The sequence below is a fragment of the Alosa pseudoharengus genome, unplaced genomic scaffold (genome assembly GCF_046254945.1).
Source record: "Alosa pseudoharengus isolate Yale_2024_CS ecotype anadromous, Long Island Sound unplaced genomic scaffold, YU_APseudo_1.1 YU_APseudo_1.1_scf_6, whole genome shotgun sequence".
Classification (NCBI taxonomy): domain Eukaryota; kingdom Metazoa; phylum Chordata; class Actinopteri; order Clupeiformes; family Clupeidae; genus Alosa; species Alosa pseudoharengus.
The window spans coordinates 36,937,353-36,958,542 of NW_027468848.1; the positions used below are offsets into that span (position 1 = coordinate 36,937,353).

General features: G+C 42.7%; 1 protein-coding gene across 1 annotated transcript in view; it reads left to right on the forward strand.

Annotated features, from left to right (window-relative positions):
* The window catches only part of LOC143106274 (GDNF family receptor alpha-2-like), a 93,982-nt gene that overhangs the window by 66,541 nt on the left and 6,251 nt on the right, over nt 1-21,190 (forward strand). The window contains exons 5-7 of the mRNA XM_076270515.1: nt 7,464-7,573; nt 8,315-8,455; nt 11,134-11,312. Coding sequence (XP_076126630.1) covers nt 7,464-7,573; nt 8,315-8,455; nt 11,134-11,312 — 430 coding nt within the window. The remainder of the gene's footprint in view (nt 1-7,463; nt 7,574-8,314; nt 8,456-11,133; nt 11,313-21,190) is intronic.

The following is a 21,190-nucleotide window of genomic DNA, read 5'->3' on the forward strand; positions in this document are numbered from 1 at the left end:
ATAGACTAGTAATATATGTGGGAAAAAAAACACTTTCCAAAGAAATGGGTGCTCAAAAGTCAGCATTTGTAAGCAGCAGAATTGTTTTTGTATTTTAAATAATGCAACCAACTTGAGTGGTGAAAAGGGGCGTAAGAGGATTTTCATGAATCATATTCATGAAGTATATTTTGAGAACCAGAACTAGAACATAACCACTTGTCTTTTTATTGATGATACATTTCTACATAGTTACTTTCTCTCTGTTTAACTTAGAGCGAGAGGGGCAGATGTACTGACATGTTAATGCCAGCGTTTGGTGCATGTTCATCACAACCTTTGCCTAAAGCATAGCGTGGTTTGAATTAACAGACCACATTATGTTGCAAACTGACGTCTGCATGCAGAAAGACTGCAGGATGAAAAGTAGGTGTCTTCTTTCTTATATGTGTATTCATGGCAGGGTCCTGGGGACAAGGGACAGTTTGGGCTACTCATGAGAGGAGATGTGCAAAGAGCGAGTTATTGTATGAAAAATAGTGGGAAGACTGCACAAATCTGTTTTTTGCCTTTTAAAAGTGGGGTTTTGTACAGTAAGTAAGTGTAGCTGCAATTAAGTTTAGTACATTCAACATAAAAATATAGTGAAAATATATATACAAATATAATAAGTAGTATATTTGTTATGCTGCACATTTCAACCTACAGTATGTGCCCATGGCCTGACTGGTCTCTTATGGGGTTTTGCCCATACCCAGTGGGGAGAATTCCCCCCATAACCATCCAATCTAGCTGGTGATCGGACATGCTATCACACATGCAGTATCACATACTGCAGACCATTTTGGTTAGCATACACAACCCCGTTAGTACCGCACCATATTTGCAGACAATGTTCAGACAGTGGTAAGAGGCCCCTATCTTCATTACTGCAATGGATTATAAAAAAGTTGTAGGTCTAATTTTGGATGTGGATTTGGATTTAAAAATATCACTACAGTACACACTAATAATTTGCTCTAACAGGATAATTGCCCATTTCTCTACTTGCAGTTGCATGTTTCTGAATTGGGTAATTGGCTTTGGGCACACCCTGAGTAACAGTGGATGCACCCACATAAAGAAGATACTTCAACTTTTCTGCTAGAATAGTGTCACATTTATGCAAAATTGTGCACAAAAATGCACTCATCCCTACTCATACTGTACATGGCTTTGTATTGCCCAACATGCACGAAGGAGGGGGGGGACTGCATTATAGGGCAGTGTGGGAATGTCTTGCAGAATTGTGTCACAATGAGTTGATTCAGATGAGGGGAGGATGTGTCTGCCTGCGTCTCTCTGTGTCACTGTGACTTCAGCTGTGCAGGGGCGACAGGACTTAAATGCAGATGCTTCAGGCCAGTGAGCAGCACTGGAGGTGCATGGGAGGAAAGAATGCTGAAATGGCAGCTGGGAGTGTGTGTGTGTTGGGGGGGGGGTAGTGCTGCAGTTTGTGTGTGTGTGTGTGTGTGAGTTGTTTGTGTGCTTGTGTGTGTGCTTGCGTACGTGCGTGCGTGCATGTGTGTGTGTGTGTGTGTGATATGTTACATTCAGGCTCAGGCTAAGACAAATAAACAAACAAACAATGAAAACAAAAACTAGATGGGACATACTCCACCACAAGCACATACACACATACAGACTAGTTCTTTCTCTCTCTCTCTGACAGTGCTCACTGCCACTATACCCCATCCTTGCTTCAACTATTAAATGTACAAATCTTAAAGATGTTATGACCAGAGCTAATAAAAGGATAAATGCGAGATGGTAATGTAATTATTTTTTAGGATATATGAGGAATGTGTGAATGTTGTGGAGAGGGTGGATGAGTAAATGTATTATTCAGTTAGATTTGAAGATAGTCACTTGTATAGATGTCAAGGTAGCCCCAGATCCACGGAAAACAGTTTTTTTAAGAAGTTGGTGTGAACATGGTTAAAAATTGGTCTTGAAATTGAGAATTGATTTCATTTTTTAAATCCTCTATTCAGTTGTTCACTTAATGAAGCAGTATGATGTTGTGGAGTTATATATAGCTTGGCGTTGCTCTGTGAGCAGAATCTTGGTGGATCAAGTTAAAAACTGCAACGAATGTCTCAAAGCAACATTGTCATTATTCACCAGAAATGATAATTAATATTGTCAGTGCTCCCTGACAAATCAGTAGAAACTTTAATTAATTTGTAGCTTATTCTAAAAAAGGGGTTTAACAAAAGAAAAAAAAACAATGCAAGTGATAGCCCTTCCAGTGGCCACACATTCTCACACCACACAACAGCACCATAAACATCATATTTTGCTTGTTCCAGATGAATGTGCTTTTCAGGGGCTCTTATGCCGCTGCACTCCTCAGAGTGTCCAAATGCCTGAGTGGGAGACAGCATGTAATTTTAACAGCGTGCGGCTAGCGCAGGTATAATGGGAGAGAGGCTCGTGGAGAGCAGTCGAATGGGCTTCATCCCCGACGTCGGAGAGCTCTTTGTACAAACAGTCCCCGACAACCTTTTCTAAACCTCAAGTGAGCGGCAAATTGCTGCAGTTATATAGTTCTCGTTTTTTTTTTTTTTAAAAGCAGAGAGAGAAAGTGAGAGAGAGAAAGAGAGAGAGAGAACGCTTGTTTCAGGCTTTCATTTTCATCCATTCGTTATGTTCCCCTTTAAGCTTGGACGAGAACAGCTAGGTTCTCTGTGACCTATCCACTTTCATAGACTTGACAAGTGTACTCCTCAGTAGTTTAAGCTTCCATAAAAGAGATACCGGTACTTGATTAAATAAAAAAAAAAATACAATTACAAGACAGACGAACATTAGTCTCCAAAGTACAGATGGCGACGATGTGATATCTCAAAGGGAACAAGCAAACAAATAAGAAATCAGTTTCTGCCTCATTAGATGAGCAATGGGCCACAGACAGATGTAATTAGAGTCCGGTGAAGTGCCTGTGGTCTTAATTCATCTGGATAGTCCTGATTCATCTGATCCTGAAAGAGATGGGGCTGCGCCTTCATGCTCTTCTCTGCCTGTTTTGTCCGTTTGATTTCGCCAAACAAAAAGTGTCCGGGGGCATGGTCCTTGAGGCTGTAATGTCTGCAAAGCTCCTCTAGCTCTGTCTGTCTCAGACAGCCAAAAAATGACTATGTACTGATTCTGAGCTCCTTCAACCATCGAGTCTGTCAACATGTTCATACGAAAATGAAAGCAAATCAGACTGAACCCACTTTGACCCTCCATGCTTTTCCACAAACCCCATAGCACAAATACTTGGGATTTGGCTACTTAGTGTGGATTACCGGTGCTCAGACAGGGTCTATTCACAGGCTGCGTCCGCAGTTCCATCTTGAGGCCTTGCCCGTTCCTGCTGCATGGGCAGGAAAGCTGTTATTAAGCATGTAAATCAGGCAGGGGTCCTGCACATGAGCCTAATTAAAAACTCCATCTCTAACAGTATGCTTGGAGAGGGATGTTATTAATAAGACAAAAAACCCTACACAGCTTGCTTTTACAGAGCAACACTCCCCACTGGTCCTTCTCGCTGTCTTTTTCTATTGCTCTCCAGGTAATACAAGTCACCCTTGAGTCTCTGCTCAAGTTGTTAGCAATCTTTCAGAGTAAAACAATAACGATGATGAAGTATGGGATGGCAAATATGCATTTCCTGGCAGGGGGGAATCAGAGAGAGAGAGAGAGAGAGAGAGAGAGAGAGAGAGAGAGAGAGAGAATGGCATGGTTATGTCAAAGATCTTTGATTACTAACCGCTTCAACCCTCTCTGGTTATGTTGCTGCTTTATGGCTGAGCTTTATGATTTGTCATTATCCCCCACCTGTGGAGGAGTATTAGACTGAGATCCATAATGGCAGTCACAGAAGAACAGATAATTGGGAGAAATTGGCGTGTCAGTCATCTAGTGAAGTAGCTATATGTCTTGTTCTACCGCTTGTCCAAGAGTGAACTTGAGTACACTCTTTTTGATTTTGTATGACGGGTTGGAGGGGTGGTGAGTGTCTGTTCTCTGTTCTCTGCTCTCTCTCTCTCTCTCTGACTTGGCTTCAAATGCCTTTCTTTTAATTGAAAGAGCATTGTTAGTTTCCCATCGTTATTTCACAATTGTGAAATCTACCAAGTGAGAAGGGAAATCATAATTGGAGCCATACTGATACCAGGAAAGTGCAGCTATGGTGTGAAAATATTGGTTTATGGAAGTGCCTTTTGTAATTGTTTCTTTTCTCTTAGAGGAGACGGGTGGCTTTGTCAAGGGCAGCTGTTTAGTCTGTCCAGGGATATGCCAGTGTGTTTCTGCTTCGGTGGGCATGCAAAGGCCAACGAGCACTGGCAGTAGTGAAGGTGTGCACTGCCACTGGCCTTTCAGATGGACAAGCAGCGGCTCTATGTGCTGGCAGCGGTGTGGGGATCAGGGCAGAACGGGCCGCTCTGCTTGTCCTCCTCCCCTCCCTGTACTCAAAACAATACCCATTTTTGATTAATCGTTTTGAAAGTTCTGTTTTTTTTATTATTGGAAATGTCTATATATTTGTAGCCTCATATAGAATCCTGTTGGAGTGCAAATATGTAAGAGGTCCCTGTCTATGTAAGCAGAGATAGTTCCTCTGAAACTGCACACACAGAACCTGTTGATACGCTTTTGTCAATAAATCTCAAAGGTGGACATCCCAGTCCTGCCATATATTTTTTTTTACCTGTGCACTTAACACAGGTGATATCACTAATTATCTGATCTACCTGGCGGCTAATTAGGATGAGCTGGTTTACTAAATGGTTGGATCAAATACTTGGCAGGACTTTTGTGCATTCTCAAAACCAGACAATCTGCCCTTTAGGGGAAACTCAGGCCTTTACCATGGAGACCTCATGACCATAGGCTCAGCAAAAGAGCAAGGGGAGGGTCCATGGCACTCGAGAGTACACGTTTGGAGTTTCACCTCTGACGGAGACAGCAGAGGGGAGGGAGAGTGAGAGACAAAACACTTTCTGAGGTCCACAAATTATCCCCACACCCCCTTAGAACGAGATGAATACCAGTGTGGAAAATGGGAGGAAGAACATTCCGAGAGAGAGAGAAAGAGAGAGAGAGAGAGGAGAAAGAGAAAGGGAAAAGAATATAGAGAGCACTGTCCACACATAAAGTGCCTTCTCTCAGATGAAGTTGTGGCTGCAGGACACAGCCATTAGTCATGGGAGAGCAGTGCAGGATGGAGATAGCAGCTCTGACAGCCTGTCATTTGCCACTCAGAACAAAAGGGCAAGACAAATGAGAAACAGAAGACGGGGGGATGGAGGAGAAGAGAATGTGTTGAGCAGTGGGAGAGGATGGAATTAAACTCAATATATGTACTTTTGAGGCCATCCAGGCTGCAGGACAGGCTGTCCAGAAACTGAGCTGCGGTCATTGTTTGGAATGGACACTGGTACTCATGATAAGCTGACACACAATGCACCAGTTTCGACTGAGAGAGTGTTATTGGCTCATACACTATACTCTAGGGAGAGTGTGTGCGTGAGAAAGTGAAAAGTTGAACATGATATTGATAGCTGATGTGTGGTCTTCTTGACGTGTGGGAGGTTGGTTGTATGTGTGTGTGTGTGTGTGTGTGTGTGTGTGTGGATGGGGAGTTTTGTGTGCTGTTTAGAAGCAGATGTTTTGGCATGGAGAAGTGAGCCTGGTGAATTGAGAAAAAATAAACAACTAACGTTATATAAAAACAAAAGGAGGCTTGAGAGAAGAGTGTGAGAGAGTAAGAGGAGGACTCATTGTGGGATTTCAGAAGGTGCACATGTGAAGTGCAGCACACACTGCAGCTCACACACACTTGTTACCAAGAGTGCTGAAGGAATCATCAGGAGAGAAAGGCTGCTGGCAGATATCCGCAACATCACTTGTGATGCGTACATGTTGCCTCTTCCAATGATTGATATAGAATTCACCCATTTTTCACCCTCCAAGAGGGACTGTGAGCTGGGTCAAGCGGATAAAGCTACATCACGTGTGATGCTTACATGTTGCCTCTTCCTATGATCGATATAGAATTCACCCATTTTTCCCCCAGCACTGATGAGGTGTTGTTAGTGCAATGCTAATGTGTCTCAGTGTGAGACCAACCACGGGGGAAGAGGCAGGACCTGCGAGCCGTTTGCTGCTGCTGCTGTTGTTGTCGTTGTTGCTGTTGCTATGCAATGATTAGCTGGCTGGATCTCTCAAAATTACCACGGGAAAAAAAGCTACACACAGCACAGAGAGAGAGAGAGGGATGAGAGAGAAAGAGTGAAACAGAGAGAGAGAGACAGAGAGAGAGAGAGAGAGAGAGAGAGAGAGAGAGAGAGAGAGAGAGAGAGAGACACCTGCCTCTGTGACGTAGGGACTGAGGCTTTGGCCCCTCTGCCTGGTCAGGCAGCCTGCGGAAGGAAGCCTTACAGTGGGCAAACGCCTGTAGAAATTCCCTTTGAACTGCAGACATGGGGAGGTCAGGCCAGTGATCCATCAATAAGTAATAGAGTGAGAGAGAGAGAGAGAGAGAGAGAGAGAGAGAGAGAGAGAGAGAGATGCAAAAGGAGAGAGTAGGCAGTAAAGGCAGAAACATATGCAGCAGTTTTATGAAGACAAAAAGCGATGAGAGTGTAACCAAGTGGAAAGGGAGAGAGCAAGGAAGGAGAGAGAGATGGAGGTGGGGGGGCACAAGGCAGAGGAGGAGAAGGTGGGGGGGGCACAAGGCAGAGGAGGAGGAGGTGGGTGTAAGAAAGGGGGGAGAAAGGAAGAGGAAAGCAAAGATGGTGATTCAGTCCATCTTCGGAGGCAGCAGTGATCCGTGAAGGCAAGGTTGCCTCTGTGCACATACACGCTCAACTCTGCCCTGACTGGATTAGCCACTAGCCTCCGCAGGCATCAACAAGCCAACACACACACACACACACACACACACACAGTCTGATCTCCCAAACACGATCCTTACACACACACATACACAAACTCACGCAGTGCAGTACACACAGTCTGATCTCCCAAACATGATCCTTTACAAATACGCACCGCCAGCACACACACACAAGCACACACAAAGATATTTGTGTGACAAAACATTTTAGTTCCAGACAGAGAGGAATTTGACATTTGAGACACACAGCAAAACATGGCAAGATAAATATGAAATTTTGCAATTTGAAACAAAACGCTGTTATTTCAACTGAAAAAAAAATAAATATTCAGATATTCTGACACATTTTCACAGCCATTGCTCAGCATCTATGAGACCCTCAGGAGATACTGCCATACACATAATCCCTCAGACCAGCATTATTTAAATGATGAAGATGCCTCAGATACGACGACAACAACAATCTGTTGATGCAGTTAGGCAAATGTGTAACAGGAAGAAAGTTTCTGATGTACAGCCGACTCACAATGCAACTGTGGTTTCTGTTTGTCTAAAGGTCCAGACTGGCTGACTTCCACACAAACTGTCAGATGAGCTCGGAGTCCACCAACAGCTGCCCTAATGAGGACTACCAGGCCTGCCTTGCTTCATATGTGGGCCTCATTGGTGAGTGGAGCGATGCAGGATATCCAAACATACCTGAGAACCACAATGACATACAATAATTAGATATTGGACTGTTACAGTTTTTCTCGATTGCTTTAATGCTTGTGTCAATTCTAACATCACGTTTTCAAAACAATTACAGTTTGTACAGATTGCTTTGACCTGCTTAAACAAACTGGTATCTACTTCATTATTAACACCTCCTTTGCACAGCAGAAGTCATCTCTTGCGAATGTGTTCACATATTTTCATTGGGTTCACACATTTCTCATACCCTTTTGCAAAACAGTTAACACAGACTGTTAACACCCCAACCTCTATTGGTTTCCCTGTGCTAAACAAAAGGAAAACATATTTTCACAGGTGGTAGAGATTCCTTGCATAAGTCTGAATCTCTGATACACCTGTGTGAAACTCCTTTGCACAATTCTTCACTCAGCAATCATTCATTATCCATAAGAGATGCCATGTCTTAACTGTTAACTGTTTCGCAAAAGGGTATGAGTACTGTGTGAACCCAATGAAAATGAGTGAACACATTCACAAGAGATGACTTCTGCTGTGGAAAGAAAGTGTTCATGAAGAGCAGGTCTTAAGCAGGTCAAAGCAATCGAGAAAAACTGTATGTCTGCTCGTGCCAGTAATAGACATAATTAGGTTTGAGAATGTGTCAATACATGTTGTGTTTTGTTTGTTTACTGTTTCTTTCTCTGTTTCTCTGTTTATGTGCACTGTATGTAGGGACCGACATGACCCCCAACTACATGGACTCCACTCCCATTAACTTCACCATCTCACCCGGGTGCACTTGCCGTGGCAGCGGCAACCATGAGGAAGAGTGCGAGAGGTTCCTGCAGGACTTCAGAGAGAACACCTGCCTCCGTAAGTCACGGATAGAGAGAACAAAGTCTAAACAAAAAAAGGGGAAAAAAGATTGCAAAAGTTTGAGAAAGAAGTATACATAGGTAGGGTGACCTGACAAAACAAAACTGACAACAAAGGAAGGAGAATGAGCCTACAAAAAGGGACGGAAAGATTGAGACCAAAGAGTGAGAAAGGGAAACAGACAGACGTGTGAAGTTGTGAAGCACAGGTCCTGTCAGCTGTCTCCATGGGTCTCTTCACAGTGAGGTGATAGTGCAGCTTTGAAGCACTTCCTCAAGCACACTTAGCCAATCACCTGAAACAATGCGTTATACCCTGAAGACACATGCTCGCACTGGCTTTTCTTTCGAGGATTCATTGTGCCCGTGCTTCCTGAAACACAGGGATCTCCATCATCATGAGTAGACTGAAGACACAGAACCGGCACAATTCTTCACAGGCCGCCTTTTTTAAAGATGGGTTAGAGTGAGACACACTCCAGCTCTCAGCATTTTCCCCAGTTCAGGACAGCTCCCTACGCTTCCATCTTTTCGTCTTTACTCTCTCTCTCTCTCTCTCTTTCTCTCTCTCTCTCTGTAGCACAGCTTTCTGAGTCATTTAAAGAACATAAGGCCAACATGACGGGAATATGTTTCTTTCTGTCTGGGTGACGCCAGGAGACAGTCTCAATAGATTGCGGCGGTGTATTTTTTCCGGCTTTATAATTCATTTTGTTTCTTTTTGGGCTGAGTATGCAGAAACAGGCTTGGGGTATGGGGAAACACGTTATCCTGAAGATGCCGCTGTCAGGAGACATTTGTCATTTGAGAATTGAGTAGAAGAGTAGAGGCTATAGAATACTAAATGTGACACTTTCTCTTTGAAGGTATTTCTGTGGGCTTGTGTGCTTTTGAGTGTAAAAGAGAACAAGGGAGTGTGGAAAAGAAAGAGTGTGTGTGTGTGTGGAGGAGGAGAGAGAATGAGAGAATGGGAGAGAGACAGTCAGAGGTAGACAGTCAGAGGAGAAAGAAAGGCAGGAAGAGATGGCAGACTCAAAAGCTTTTTTTCTATCTCTGAGGTGTTTACTTTTGTTTTTAAAACACCAGTGTTACTCTGAAAGCTCCAGAGTGTTGTTGAATCACACAAATGAAGACAGCATCACTGCAGATGCCTTTAAAGAGACGTCTCCATGGCCCTCTGATGGTGCTCCTTGTGGGGCTTGTCTCTGGATTACCCTGTGATTATCTAATGCAGGCTGACACAAACCAGAGGCAGCAAGGCAACAATGGAACCTAATATGGCGCAGTTTGTGTTTGACATCAGGGCACGTCTCTCGTGAGACATGATTTCATTTAAGGTGCACTGTTAAGAAAAGAAGAAACAATCGAAGTATGCCTGAAGAAACACAAACAGTTTTTTTTGTTCTTAACATTTGAAAAAATTACAATGAAAATGGTGTGTACTCTTTGTAAGTATAATTAACTTTTGTCTCTCTCATTTCTCATATACCATGGTATGTTAAATTGCACAGAACTCTATTAATGAGTCAGAATGTCTAAACAGATTCTATATACAGCACAGTAGAGTATAATTGGATGACATTGTCACAAATGTCTTAAGCACATTAAAGAGACCTATAACAATGAAGATAAGAATAATGTAATAATATAATCTTAAATGGCAGGTGATCAGTACTGTATGTGCATTGTGTAAACAGTGCATACTTCATTATAAAATATGCAGACTCTCTTTATGGACATGATGGCTTGACCACGTTCAGCCTCAGTGCTTGATTCTGCTCAACTACATCAGCTTACCCTGACACTCCCTTCATTTAAGTCCCAACCTTTCTTTAAATCCTTCCTCTCTTGTCCTGATGTAAGTACCAATCCAAAAGTATTATATTGTTGTGGCGGAGTTTGAAGTTCTAACTTTTTAATATCATGAAGTTTGTTGAGGTCAGTGCTTAATATATTCGAATGAGGGATTAAACCCATCAACTGTCTCAAGCCCTGAAAGGCTGAAGCACCAATGGGCTTCGGCAACAATGCAGCATTAGCATAATGATCCCTTTTCAATGTGGTCGCCACCACAGATGACTACGGAGGCTCTCTCTCTCTCTCAAGGACATCCTTGCCACTTTAAGAACGTCTTTGTACAAAGTGTCCTTCTCCCGGATTAAAACTCATCTCCAAGAGACAACACTTATCTGAGGCCTCTCCACTGGCCCATAATTAGTGAAGACACTATACTAATATATTGCTTGTATGTTGTATCACTGTGATGCACAGGCTAAACAAGTGGCGAGGAAACCATACTGTTTTTGTGCATGCAGTTATGGATGCAGTTTGACAGCAATGACAGACGAGTGCTGAGTAATTACAGGGAAAGTAGGGTTGCAAGGTGCAGAGCAACACATCTAGTCAGATAGACAAAGCAACAAGATGCACCTTCAAAGGTGCTCTTTATGTAGAAGCATTACGCATCTGTGTGTGTGTGTGTGTGTGTGTGTGTGTGTGTGTGTGTGTGTGTGTGTGTGTGTGTGTGTGTGTGTGTGTGTGTGTGTTTGTGTATGTATGTATGTATGTATGTGTGTGTGTGTGTGTTTCTGCAAGACTTGGCTATGTCACTGGACCAATGTTGCAAAGACACAGAAACTAGTCTTAAAGTATCCTTCCTCTTCATGCTCTCTGCAGGAAATGCCATCCAGGTGTTTGGTTATGGTACCGACCGGCCCAAGCCTGCCACTGTTCCACCCACCACCTCCACAAAGCCAGACCAGGAAGTGAACGTGCGCGTCACCAAGCCGACGCTGAATACAAGTGAGATGAAGCCAGATGAGGACCCATGTGCTTATCCCATCTGTAATGACCTGGTGAGTTGGTTCATACAAACCACATACTGTACATTTGCATTATATATGCAGGAGAATTCTTCAACTAAACATGAAATAGGTCAGATATGTGGTTGAGGTTAGATAGGCCAACCATATGGCACTTGGCAATAACAGACAGGCCAATGCATACAGATCCCAATTCTCACATCACTTTCTCACACAATCCTTTTGTGTTTCTGTTGCTTTGAGGTTTACAGTCAGACACACATGCACACACACCCTTCACATGAGGAAACTAATGGAGAACTCAGTGCCATATCAGTCACCTGGATTCTAAATTTCTGCCATGTGCCTTTTTTCAAGATAATTATTACATAAATATGAGAATGTGCGATTTGGCCAGCCTGTGTGATGGCTGTGAGTGGGTGATTGTGTGTCCTATATAATGTTAAAATAAAAGCGGACCCATACAGGGCACTAATCTATAATACCGATCTGAAAATCATTCAAGCCAAAGTGTATTGTATTACCTCTGACACATTTTACACAGAAACTCCCTATATAATGAAAGTTTTGAAAGCACTAAAGCATTAAAGGTGTGTGTGGGTGTGTGCATGTGTGTGTGTCTGTGTGTGTGTGCGTGTGCGTGTGCGTATGTGTGTGTGTGTGTGTGTGTGTGTGTGTTTGTTTCAAACATATAAGGTGTGTGTGCGTGTGTGCATGTCTGTGTGTGTGTGTGCGTGTGTGTGTGCGTGTGTGTGTGTGTGTGTGCGTGTGCGTATGTGTGTGTGTGTTTGTTTCAAACATTAAAGGTGTGTGTGCGTGTGCGCGTGCGTGTGCGTGTGCGTGCGTGCGTGTAGTATTTGCGTGTAGTGTGTGAAAATGAGTACGAAGGAGGGAGAGAAAGAAGACTGGAGGGGGGAAAAGGCCAGGCGTGTGGAAAAATGCTAATTCAGCCGAGCATAGCGGAGACCCGGCAAAGCTGCTCACTGAGAGCGAAAATAAATTAGGTGACAACGTGTACCTGACCACCGTACTGTCTTAGGCTCCAGCTCCACGGCTTATTGAATGGTCATCCGTTATAGTGTGTCATTTCCCTGCCTTGTAAACAACTCTCCCGAGACGCTGATGGGCTGCTAATTAACCAAACAATGAGTGTGAGAGCGGGCGGCTGGGCTGGCTGGCGGGCGAGCGACCGAGCGGGGCTTCTCGAGAACGATGCACTTGGTGGGAGACGAGACGAGACGAGTGCAAGTCCTTTTGATCTCCCTAAGGAGCCTCCAAACTGCATGTCAATATTGATTCAGGGCTGCAGTGGTGTGGGGGGAGACATTATACATGTGTGTGTGTGTGTGTGTGTGTGTGTGTGTGTGTGTGTGTGTGTGTGTGTGTGTGTGTATGTGTGTGTGTGTGTGTGTGTGTGTGTGTGTGTGTGTGTGTGTGTGTGTGTATGTGTGTGCCTCTCTTTCTCTCTGTTTGTGTATATGTGTGTACACACATGTCTTTGTGTGTGCGTGTGTGTGTGTGTGTGTGTGTGTGTGCACTGTACTGTTCATGTCCCAGCCTCCTCGGTGCAATGCTCAATTTATTGTAAAAATGGTAATTAGAGGAGCCAGGATATATGATTACTCAAGCAGGGAGTTTATAATTAGCGCGTGCCTTGGGGGAACATGGCCGGGCCCTCAACGTCTCCTCTGACAATGCCTGGCAATTAAAACTTGTCAAACTTGCATCAGAGATTGAGAGCAGAGCCTTAATGCATCTCTTCCTGCCTCAGAGAGATGCTGGTGAAAGAGGAAGAGAAAAATGAAAGGGTGGGTGGCTTCGAGCCAGTGGGTTTATTGTCTTTATTTTTTTGGCTTGAGAAACATATGCAGGGGATGGTTTTGTAACACTATCAGGGGGAGGTTTGGAGGTTTGAGGATGTAAAATACACAGGGAGATCCCTTCCATTCCATGTGTCTCCTTTGAGAGGAAACTCCTTTGATGAGACAAGTGTGCAGTCAACGGTGATGATATCATAATCTTGAAAGCATACATAAGATGCCAGAAGATTTGAACATTGAAGGGGGGCAAAGAGCAGGCTGACGCATTATTTAACCCCCCTATACCCCTACCCCAACGCACACACACACACACACACACACACACACACACCCACGCACGCACGCGCACACACACACACACACACACACGCACAAACACACACACAACACACACACGCACACACACACACACGTGCACACAAACACACACACACACACACACAAACACACACACAACACACACACACTCTCACACACACACAAACACGCAGACACGCACACTAGAGATGCGCGGTTCGCGGTTACAGCCGCGGAATCCGCGGTTAAACCGCGGATCGGGCGGATGACGTGAAGAAATATAATATTTTAATTAAATTCGGGCGGGTGGCGGTTGAACCAATCAAATGAAAAAAATATAGCCTATACATTGTTAAATTGTGTTACCTACATCCGAAAAAAACGAGCACACTTTGAAATAGTCAAATTTTCATCAGGCAGTTTGGCCTAGTTGCTTCTATGCATGCTGCTTTGTTTATCTATCAGAGACGGTGTTGCGGAATTGGTGTATTCCGATGTTTCACTGAGCAACACCTCACGCACGCACGCACACACACACACACACACTAAAGGTAACAAAGTTTAAATTAAGTAGCCTATCGTAGCCTACCAGCATGTTTTTCTCTCCAGTGTGCAATAAGAAAGTAGAATAGGCTACAGTGCAAGTTGACCGATGATTCATCTCCCATGTCGCGTCTCGTTGCAGAGCCTTGGTAGGCCACTAAGCAAATCTGCAACCTATGAGCCCAGCTGCCAGTATTGGAGGAGGCCTAAACATCTCGTAGATGAGACTGACTGGGTTATTTTGTTTCGATATTATATATAAAACACATAGTCATTTTAGCCTACCATTCAGGGAATAGGCATTTAAAAGGGAGACATATTATGGAGTGATATGACTCAGAACTGACATCGGGCAATGGCAGTGCGAGATGTTCAGAACGTAAGAGCTAAAACTTCTACAAGCTCAGTAACATCCACAGCGGAAACAAAGAAGGTAAGAAAAATAGTCGGAAAACTTAGATGTGTTAGGCAAGCAAGCAAGTTGTTACTAAAAATGTAAACATGCACGTTGCACTGCTGTGCGGTGGGTTACAGTGCGTAAAGTAGCCTATAATGTGAATGACTTGTTATTTTATTAAGGATTTCTTTCTTTTTGCAAAAAATAAAGTACAATAGGCATTAATTAGTAGGCTAAATAGCAGCATGTTGAAATGATGTGCTAAATTGCGTTTTTTATTACAATGATACAATTGTAGGCTACAGGCTGCGTTTTATTTGGAGACTTGCGAGACAGAGACTGAGTTTGCTGCTGATATTCTGGGGATAGGCTACAACATAGCCAATGTAGGACTTTAGCCTTTTAATATATTCGCTGCATTGGATCAGTCTTTCTAGAACAGGCAAGAGCTTTCTAGCCTCACGTCAGCAGCGCTGCATCACCCATATACATTAAAACAACCAGCGGATGGCGGGCGGATTTGAAAATTGGTCAAAAAACTTTGGTGCGGATGGATGGCGGATGGATGATAAGTTTTGCTATGCGGTTACGGTTGAAATAATAGCCCATCCGCGCATCTCTAACGCACACACACAAACACACAGCAGTGCTGGTTATGACACAGGGGTAACAAAATCTATTGTACTGCACATGTTGGCAGCATCTGACCAATACCAGGATAGCTGTTGAGACTATACTATTGACATTTGTTACATAAGCCTGAAACACTCAACACTGATTGGTAGGTGGATTGCATTCAGAAGTCAATTATTTCCTATTATCTTCTGAGTGACCATAGCCTTATGCAACCAGTGTTTGCTACAGTACTGTATATCAGTTGCTATGCATTTCTGCTGGATAACGCAGAGTCAAATAGCCATATGAATGCAGTAATAAAGCTGTCCTTAAAAGACCTCCCTCAGTGATATTACCTGTTAATACCTGTTTCCGCATGTCTGTCACCAAACTTCTTTAGCAAACATACTTTTAAGGTCGATGTTATTTCTTAGAATTGTAACATAAGGAACAGCATATGGTGTTCACACACCTTTGAAGGTCAGGTCTGTTCCATCAGATGGTGGAAAAAGCATCATAAATGCTGAAAGAATGCCTGGGAACAGACTATTAAGACTTGAAAGATGTAGAAGCACGGACAGGACGAATGCCAGTGGTGTGAATGACATTTGGACACTTTTTTTCATCTCAAGACCCTTTTAAAAATCCGTCCTTCAATATCTCAGACATTAAATAAGGGGAGACATAATCCACAAATCTCAAACAGATTTTTTACTTAAGCTATCAAGCTGGTGCACTACAAAGTATATCCACGAAATATAACCATATCTAAAAAACAGTATAAATATGTAAATGAACAAATAAATCATTTGACTCTCACAAAAAGCTCCAGGACTGCGCTACGAATTGCCATTTCTCAAAGCCAGCATTTCAGAACAAAAATGTCCTTGAAGCCTTAAATATGTGCATATTAATGAGAACACGAGGAGTTAGACGAGCACGCTTAGAGCTAGCAGCTCACATTAGTTTACCCCGTCTCCAGTTCAACAATTACTGACATTATCTGATTTTGCCTTTATATGCTTGAATTAATGTATTCCAGCTTGGCCCATCTGCAAGAGCCTAATGGAAGTGGGAGAGGCACGTCTTGACATGATTGAATCTTTTTTGAATAAGAGAAATGCATCGTAATCGAGTTAAGCGAGGAGGGCGGGGAGAAGTAGTCCAGTGTGTGAGTGCTCGGTTCTGTCGTTTTCAAAAAAAGAACAGAAAAAAGGGGGGTTGGGGGGTGAATATTTCAGTAGTGATATGGGATTGAATGTGTGTGCGTGTGTGTGCGTGTGTGTGTGTGTGTGTGTATGTGTGTGTGTGTGTGTGTGTGTGTGTGTGTGTGTACATGTATGCTCTCATTTGGAACAGCACAGTATCTGCGTATCTGTGCATATGCCTTTGATCCTCTCATTTTTGGATGCCACTATGTGTGTGTGTTTGTGTGTGTGTGTGTGTGTGTGTGTCTTCTTGTGTTTCACATGTATGTGTGTATGTGTGTGTGTGTGTGAGTCCCTGTGAGTGATAACAGTCCAAGCACTGTCTGGACAGTGATCTGGACACATGTCAACAGGCTGCCTGTGCACATGGCTGCCGGCCTTAATGAATTGGATTTCAGCGGCGCTCTGCAGATTCCCCATCACCTCGTGGCTACTCTGGAAACCACATTCATCAAAGCCAGCAGCCGGCAAGACCAAAAGTACAAATATGGGAAACCAAAAAGCCTACATGTGCTCAGTGCTCTGAAAACACAAGCATTCAGTTGGTCTACTGAAAAATAGATGTAAATGGATGACGCATAAAGCTTTAGGGTGATTTCTTTGTGAAGAGAACTTATTGGTATGTGGCAGTAATAACTTGTTTAAATGCAAACCTGTCATCTAAATTAGAGGGTGCAAGTTAATGAAAGGGTAGAATACCAGCTTTTCTACCATAAACAAATGAAAGGCAAATCATCACTTATTTACTTTTTAGCAAACAGACACACAAACACACACACACACACACACACACACACACACACACACACACACATTTTTAATGTTTCAGGTATGTTTCTCTCATCCATGTGCACCCTTTACAATTCCCCTTCATCACCACTGCTACAAGTTTTGTGTTTTAATTAGGAGCAAAACCAACAGGTCAGGATGGTTTCACTGTGTTGTCACACACCTTTGGCCTGCTGTAGTGCATGCAGTCCACCCAGAGTGGGGCAGCTCCTAGCCCTCGATAACCCTGTCTGATTAGATAGCGGTCCTCTGTCTTTTCCCGGACTCGACTCATTAGCCGTTAGAGTTCTTTGGGGGGACCCTTGAGGTAACAGAGGCCGAGGATTCCACACCTGCACCCCCGTCTCAAGAGTGGCATCACCACTTTAACAGCTTTATCTGAGGCTCATTTAATCATGTGGACACAGTAATGGGGGAGTTGTTTGCTGGCCACCGCATGGGGTTATAAGCATGTGATATTGTGTATCTACCGATGTGCAAATGTGTAGGCCTGTTTGGATTTCTAAACAGGAGGAGGAGAAGGAACATATAGTTCGGAATGTGGTTGACATAAGGTTTGATGGATTGAGCCGTTTTGGACTGAATTACACTTTAATGAATAGAGAAACGGAGGAGGCTGTGCCTAATTTTGTTTGACTCATGAATAAAGACGATGGGAGTCCTGTTTCGAAATGGGGTTGAAGAACGAGTGGGAGGGGAAAGAAGTCACAAAATGAATTCATACCTCTTTTATCACACTACCAACTGCTTATGAACAGGCAAATTTGGGTAATTCATCATCCTGCTTCCGAGGGAGGCACGGGCAATAACAAAAGAACCTCCTGGAAGAATCAGCTTTGTGCTGGGCTTGAATAAACCAACAAATAAAAAAAAACATAAATATTGAAACTGTTGAATCAGACTCCCAACCTACCTCAGCTCTTGCCTGTCCATTTTCTCCAGTCACAATGATGGATTCCAGTAAGGCTCTAATATGCGAGTGAGAGGTTTATGTCATCATTTTGATCACATCAAGCAGGGTAACATAATTCATCAAAGCGGAGGTGTGAGCGACAGTACTGCGCTCCTCTGTGTGTACCTCCCCCCTCCCTGACTCATTCCCAACTACGTGAGCACTAAATGACACACCAAAATGACATGATTGAAATCTTTAGTCTTATAATCCAGAATGACCTCATAACCACTGCTCTCAAGGTCATTATGTCAGGGCATCCATCTTTTTTTTTCTTTATGACTTAATGTAGTAATGTCCCATTTTGTCCTGTACTGACACAAGTGCACACCATATTTTATGCCAGCTAATGAATTAGGCTTGACTTGATACATTATTTAAGGGTTTTTGTCTCCCTCGGGTTAACATGAACATATGGAATATGGAATAACTGCAACAGTAAAGTTTTCATGGATATTATTGAGGATGATTTATTTAATGATGGATGAATTAATGCAGTGGTTCTCAAACTTTTTGCATCACTCCCCACGTTGGAGGTGGGGAATTTTCAAGCCCCACCTGACCCCATCACCCCAGCAAAATTGTAACGTTAAAATATTATTTTCACATTCTGGTTCAACATAACATTTCCCATATCGGTCTGCTGGATCAAATGTTATTTTAATTAATATGTTAGCCTAGCCTGACATTGTCATACTCAAATTCTAGTCAGAATATGAGTCTGATACTGCTCCATTGGGATGTAATTATGGGGCATGTTTCAACCGATACGGGGTGGGGGGGGGGGTGCCTCTGCACTCAATTGGATAGACCTAACCAATCAGGGGGTCGTTTCTAGAAAAGTTAGCAACGACGTTGCTCAACCACCATGGTATAATGCAACTTGCGATAAACAATGACATTGTTACACCTGTTTCCAGAAAGCATCGTACCTGTGTCGCAATTCGCTACCTCCGACGTTCGAACACCGTAGTTCCAACAACGTTGTTGATGATGCAGCGATACATATCATTGGTGGAAACAGTGGCAATGTGTAATACCCCACCCCCTAGAAATTCTCTGCCACAGCCTATGTCGACATTTTTCTAATTTAAACCGAGTGATTAATGCTGGCATTGTCATTGTCATCTGCAAAAACCTAAACCTATTGCAAGTATATGAAACATTTTACAGATGCAGATGCCGACCAATATGTGGCATTATTTGTGTTAAATATCTGTTGGAAAAAAATATATAGCCTGGGCCAATGTCTGGGTATAGCAAATGTTATCAACTGTCTCGTGGCTTAACGGCAGCACGTCAGTGCTCGGCCGGAGTTCGCATCCTATCTCTTCTTTTCACCTCTGAGTAAGAGTAGGCCTACGAGACACAACAATAGGTTTTGTCCATACATATTTATGTATATAGTTACTCTACATCGAGAGACCATAGGTACAAGACATCAGTCAAAAACAATTACACTAGTTCACCTGCAGATAGCGAGAAGAAAGAGGACAATCTCACATCATAATTTAGTTTAGTTTAGTTTAGTTTATTAGTTTTGTTTGACAGGGACCATGCATAGAATAGCTTCTATACCAGGGTTAGCTAAATAACTAATTTGCACCTGTAGTCCCTGGGCAGGATGTTCAAGCACAGTAAAAACATAAACAAACACAGACATGAAAAGACAACAAGAAAAACAAAGATCAATGATCACAAGCTTGATTGTCCTTCAGCCATGTCTTCAAATTCTTTATAAAACTTTTAAAACTTAAAGAGTCTCTGATATGGAGTGGGATTGAGTTACATTTTCTAGTTGCTTGATATGAAAATGCTGATTGGCCAAAAGTGGTCTTTTTGAATGTAGTGTAACAGTCTCCTCTCATTGCAGCCCTAGATACCCTAACATTGTCACACATGAGTGGTTATGGCACACATTGCTTAAGTGGTGGTGGTGCAAGATCATGGGTCAATTTGTACATCGGCACATGTCAGAGAACCAATTAAAACGGTCAAATGTTAACAGGCTATGTTTTTTTATAATAGTACAGAGGTGATAATTTCTTGTTTTTTTTATCAAGCACTTTCACAGCCTGTTTGTATAGAGAGTATAAGGGTTTCAGAGTGGTTACACCTGCCTGGGACCAGCTTGTAGCACAATAAGACAAATGGCAGAAAGTCATTGAGTGCATAAAACAGTTTAGCAGCATGTAAGGGTAATTGATGTCTAATATGTCTAAAAGTAATCAAACTCACTCTAACATTTCTAGATATCTTCTTAATATGCTTTCTGAAATTTAAATTGGAATCAATGATTATGCCCAGGTATTTAAAGTTGTCAACAATTTTGATCACCTCTCCTTTGACCAAGATGTCAGGTTGTTGCTGTGCATTTCCTTTTTTAGAGAAATACATAGCAACAGTTTTACTTACATTGAGAGTCAGACAGCTACTAGTTCTGACACTTTATTTAGGACTGCAGTAAGTTTTAAAGCAGCCTGTTCTCTATTTTTGGCATGCGTATAGATTGCTGTATCGTCCGCATACATTTGGATATTGACATCTGGGCAAATCAGAGGGAGGTCATTAATATATAAACTAAATAAAATTGTTCCTAAAATTGATCCCTGTGGGACTCCAATGGAACTGTTGGCAAAGGACGAGCATACATCATTAATTCTGGTGCACTGCTTCCTTGAATCTAAATAAGACTCTCTATATGACTATCCATGTCAGAGCTTTAGTGGAAAAATTCAACTTAGATAACTTTGACAACAGAACATTATGATTTACAGTGTCAAAAGCTTTTCTGAAATCAAGGAAAACAGCACCAACAACACCCCCATTATCAAGGCTGGATTTAATTTGCTCAATAAAGTAACAGTTTGCTGTCTCAGTTGAGTGGTTCTTTCTAAAACCAAATTGCATAGGAATTGCAATCATAAGAAAATCGAACCTACAACGCTGGGATACCAAGTCACCTGCTTTAGCCACTACACCATTTATTATTGTGCTGATTTTAAGAGTCTGTGAAGATTATAATACTAGCTTATCAAAAAGCAAGGCAATACTCAAATTAACATAAATACCAAGAATGAGCCAAGTAGGCGAGTGAGGGCCAGATGTACTAACGCAATGTGCGTGTAAAATCATTGCGAGGTATGTACAAACAGGCCGCAATGATGTAAAAGCGCAAACTGCCTGTCGTGGGAGCTGAAAGTAGCAGATTGCGTTTGTCATGTCATGCATATGCATTCATGGGAGGATCCAGGCGAAAGTGGGAGTTTAGCGTAAAAAGATGTGAGGGG